This window comes from Montipora capricornis, chromosome 4 (assembly GCF_036669925.1).
Source record: "Montipora capricornis isolate CH-2021 chromosome 4, ASM3666992v2, whole genome shotgun sequence".
NCBI classification, from domain to species: Eukaryota; Metazoa; Cnidaria; class Anthozoa; order Scleractinia; family Acroporidae; genus Montipora; species Montipora capricornis.
The window spans coordinates 31,094,275-31,099,274 of NC_090886.1; the positions used below are offsets into that span (position 1 = coordinate 31,094,275).

Genomic DNA, 5,000 nt, shown 5'->3' on the forward strand with positions numbered 1-5,000 from the left:
TATCGATTAGTTTACATTTGAGTGAGTCACAAATCTAACGCCTAAGGATAGTCGTTTGTAAACTTCATGTATCCACTAATAAAAATCATAGAAATAACAATAACAATAGCATCTAAAAATAAATTACTAGAAGTGCAAACTTCTGTAGTAAGCCAGGATCCTGACAACTTGGAGGCAAGCCATTAACGTAGACAAGTTGGTGTGCGAGATATACCTTATATAGCTTATTATAGGAAGTTAAGGCGAACTTCAAATAATAATTTAAGTCGCGTTCATTTAGGTGAAGGTTAATTTCTGCTCTGTTAATTTCAGCGTCCTTATTTCCCCCCAAATCTGACACATGGCAGACATTCTTGACACCTAGCCCGGCTATTAGCACACTTTACTTCAAATCAATCTTTTACATTACTTGTAGTAAATTGTTTAGTGTACTCCAAATTTGCCATCAAATCGTGGTAATTGAAGTCGCGTTACCTTTAAATAGCTTAATTAACTTGAGTGTTAATTTCCTATAATAATGTAAACATTGTGATGACAACCAATAGTTCATGTTTACGTTATAATGAACTGAAGGGGCTGTATTACCAGAGGGCATGCGTTTTAAAAGCCATTATTTTGTTGTTATGATGTACTAACAATTATGAGTTTCCCATCAGAAATATTGAAACTAATTACCGTCAATTTCATCTAAGCGTGGACATGTCACAGAAAAACATGTTGTAATCGGGTGGAAACATGAGATGCTTGGTAACCAAACATTTGAAGTTTTACAGCCGTTAAGCAAACTTTCGCGCCAAAGTTTGAAAGTTTTCGAATTTGTCGATATGTTTTCGATAAAGAAATACGGCTGAAACTTCAAACCAAGTATTCCTTTGTCCAAGGATTTCAGAAATGAGGTGATTCAGATGGCAGCTACGCGTCCAATAAGTGAAATATGCGAAAGGTATCGTATAAACCGTTCAACTGTACACAAGTACACCAAACAATATCATGAGACAGGCAACATCGACCCGCTTTCAAGAAAGCACATCAGAACACAAAGCAAACTGTCGTTTGGTGATTCCATGTTATTGGAGACGATTGTCCAAAGCAAGGGATCCACCTCTCTAAAAGAAATAAAATCGGAATTGAGTAACTTTGGTGATTTCGGCGAGCTGTCACTTTCTACTCTTTCAAGACATGTTCGCAAAAACCTGCCAAGCAGTAAAGACTACTCGCGTAAGCGGTTGAGGAACTGCACTGGTGAAAGGTTTACGCATGAAAATCTTCTTTACACACAGCTGTTCTTAGATTACTTGTCCGGTAAAGATCCCTCTTCCGTTAAGTTTTTTGATGAAATCGGATTTCAACTGCCGGATAGTGAGCACCGAGTCTATGGTTACTCTCCTGTGGGCGAGCAGTGTTTTGATGTGGGACGCTATTTATCAACTGGGAATATTACTCTTAACTTTCTAGCTGGGGTCGATGGACTGAAGTATGCAAATATTCTTCAAGGTGCGTCGAACCCTATTGAATTTTTGAGATTTTTCTCTGAAGCGTCAGAAACAGTTGATCCAAATACCTTAAGGCCAGTTTTGGAGGTTGGAGACATTGTAGTGGTTGACAATTTCGCTGCCCATCACGGTGATGCCAAAGTGGCTCTTCGCAGTTTTTATATGATGTGGGAATGGAACTCTTGTATTTACCAGCTTATTCTTCTGACCTCAACCCTGTTGAGGAAGTTTTTTCAAAGCTGAAATACCTCTTGAAGTACCAATATCAAGATATTGTTTGAAAATTTGGAATATGCTGTATGGTGTGCAGTCCGTGATCTAGAAGCTGCTGACATGTACGGCTATTACCGCCACGCTGGATATTTGATTTGACATGTAAACAACAAACAAATTCATGATGGCAAAATAACAATTTTTGTATTTGTTACATAGATTAGTTTCTACTTTATAAGATAACATCAGAACTCAGAAACGTTACTGAAGTAACCAGATGATAGGACTGAACCAAATAAAGGTTGAAACATACTAAGCATAACTCAATGACAAAATGTCCTGAAGAATCACCTCACCTGGGGCTGCCACTTCACTGAAGACTTGAAATACCGTAAAAGATCGACTGAAGGCTTTTTTCTTTGCTAAACTGTTTTTTTTTTGGCAATAACTCAACATGAAAGTGTTCTGTCTTGAATCAAAGTAAACAAGTGGCGCCAAGTAGTCTATTGCGTTTGCAAAAAATTATATTTTAACCTTGAAGTCCGTCTTCCAGTCAAAAACTCAACGATTACTTCATAGAACCCAGTTGATATATTTGAAATCTTTGCTGCTATTTAGTCTTCTGACTTCTTTCGACTGAGAGATAACAAAATACTTGCAGCCTCCGCACTGTTTGTCTGACTTGTAGTTTCACTCACGCATACATTCTGACGGCAAGGCTCGTCGACTACCGACAATTTCATGGCCATTTGAAATTGCTCTTCTTCCTCCTCCTCTGAATTAGGAGTAAGTAAGCTTGTCAAAGCTCTTCTGCTCCTCTTATCAGGAAACGCGATTCTGTAAGATGCGAGTTTGGATTCCATTGGAGTACATGTGTTCTGTCGTTTTTGTGCGCTTGACCTTTGCTCAATCAACCTAAGCAGATGTTGATATTTCTTTTCAACGATAGACTTGACCATTTCACGGGAAGTCAATGTACCTGACTTGAAATGAATGACACATCTTGCTGAATTTTCAGCCAATTGTGTACTCCATTTTTCATGTACTCATCGGGGAATACTTCCATCAGTATATCCTCGAAGTTTTTGTTTACAGAACTAGTGACACGAGAAAACCCAGCCTGTCGAGCAGTTAACTCTTGGGAAACCTTCTTAAGGGACTTTTCCAAAGTCGCAATGAGGTGTTCTTTCTCCTGGAAAGCCAATTTCTCATCCGGGTGTTTGGAAAGGTCACCACAAAGGAATGAAGATTCGAATTTTTCTTCAACACACGATCTAACTGTGTGATTCTTTCTATGACAGTTTGAACACCTTTGACCAGCACGGCCAGTTACCAAGGCAGCTTCCTTTATTTGAGCAAGCATGGTTTCTACCTCACCTTTCTTTTGCTCGATTTCTTCATTTTTGGGTTTCAGTTCATCCTCTTTGCTCTTGATATACCGTTCAACCGGAGACAACAAATCAAGTTTGTGAGGCTCCATGCTATGAGTTCTGGAGGAGAATGGCTGGCATTGCTCGCTTTTGTCGAATGCACTTTTTTGAAATGCCACTGAAATGTCTCTTCTTGAATTAAGACTACGTTTTCTCAAGTTTTCATCAACCTTTCCTACTAACGGTATGAAAGAAGATCGATTTTCTCCCGACTTCACTCCTGGGGTATGTATTTTAGTTACCATGTTTAGGATAAGCTGTCGATGTCCTTCTGGGACTTCCACTTCTAAGTTAGGGTTTAGGGTTATACTTCATCGTTACACCACAGTTTCTTTAGAAACTAAAATTTTGTTAAAAGCCAACACTGGCAGGTAAACATAGTGGTTTTTTTTTGCTGTTAATTTGATGCTACACGATAATTGTAGTTAACTATCAATATTAAAAATTTGACACTTTCTTATCTTTTGCACTTTTAGTTTCAAAGGCTTGAGGGATGACCTAACCTGTATCCGTGATGAGGACTTGTCTTCATTGTGCCTTTGCGCAGTACACTGTGAGATGCGCAATACTGAGCAGCTGATGAAAAGTGTGGGACTTCTTGCCTATGAATTTGGTTCAATCCAGGAGTGCAATGAGGAAATGTCTAAATATGGCCCCGAAAACTTTAAAGCAGACAGGGTCACTGTTAAATTGAGACCTGGGCAGCAAACAGCTCCTAATCGAAGCTATATCTCCTTTTCTTCATGTTCAGGTGATCTGAGCAAAGCTCATGTGAAGGACGTCCACTTACAATGTGATCAGTGTCAGTGTCATTTCCTTGTTTGGTTTTTTTTTTTTATATTTTCCCAAACAAATTCTATTGTATAGGTTAAGGTTTTTCTTTGTTGTATTCCTTCAATAACAAATTATTATTAGTTAATGATTGAGAGTTTCCAATCAGTTTAAGTGATAGATCCCACATTTATTAGTCTTAAGTTCAGGAGATCCACATGTTTTCAAAGCTTATTTGCATTGCACAGCTAATTAGAAACTTTGCATTTTTCTAATTACAGGAAGTACTAGACGCCAGATTTTGAGTGGCATTGAAGAGATTGTTGACAAATCCTTGCCTCTGTTAAAACTTGCAGTACATTTTCAGGATGCTGAAGCTGCAAAACTTTGTATCTTGAACAAGATATCTTTCTGTGAGGCACGGCAAAAGGTGATTAAATAGTGTATTTTTGCATACGTCCCCTTTTTCTTTGGAGATGTGGGCTTTGTTGCATGAGGAGGGGACGCAAATGATGTCTACTGTAAGTATCGTATCACGCTGAGAATTTTTCTACGGTTGAGAAAGGCGTCAAAATCTAATGTTCTGTGCTTCTTATCTGTCATGTCTCCTGTATCTGGAAAATTTCTTAATACCAGGACAAATACATGATTGTACAGGTCAGTGTAAAATAGAAATTCTAACACCACTAGCAGGTCTCGCTTGATATGTTTTGGGCTGAACTGTCGGTTGGTGCACCCAATACAGTTCAGTGTAACAAAAAAGAACCAAACATAATGCCAGTTCTCACTTAATATTTTTGGGAAGCTTAAGTAACAATGACGGTGACCGCAATGAGAGCACAATGCATTTGGTGAGCAGAAACAATTATTCTGTGTGCAGTTTAAACATACCAAAAGCAATAACAGAGGTCCATAGTTTTTTTTGTTGTTTACAGTACTACAGTGAGATGTTGGAGAGTGGCATTTATGTCAGAGACTTTGGGACTAGGCTTGAAGGAATCGAGTTGGCCAATTCAGGTTAGTTTTAAATACTGCTAATGCTATGTAACTGAAGAAAAAATGAATCAGGAACACTGAAACATTTTAATGACTA

General features: G+C 38.4%; 1 protein-coding gene across 1 annotated transcript in view; it reads left to right on the forward strand.

Moving 5' to 3' along the window:
- The first annotated feature begins 3,379 nt into the window (after positions 1-3,379).
- LOC138046540 (uncharacterized) overlaps positions 3,380-5,000 on the forward strand; it is an 11,098-nt gene continuing 9,477 nt past the window's right edge. The window contains exons 1-4 of the mRNA XM_068893157.1: positions 3,380-3,507; positions 3,613-3,887; positions 4,189-4,337; positions 4,843-4,924. Coding sequence (XP_068749258.1) covers positions 3,380-3,507; positions 3,613-3,887; positions 4,189-4,337; positions 4,843-4,924 — 634 coding nt within the window. The remainder of the gene's footprint in view (positions 3,508-3,612; positions 3,888-4,188; positions 4,338-4,842; positions 4,925-5,000) is intronic.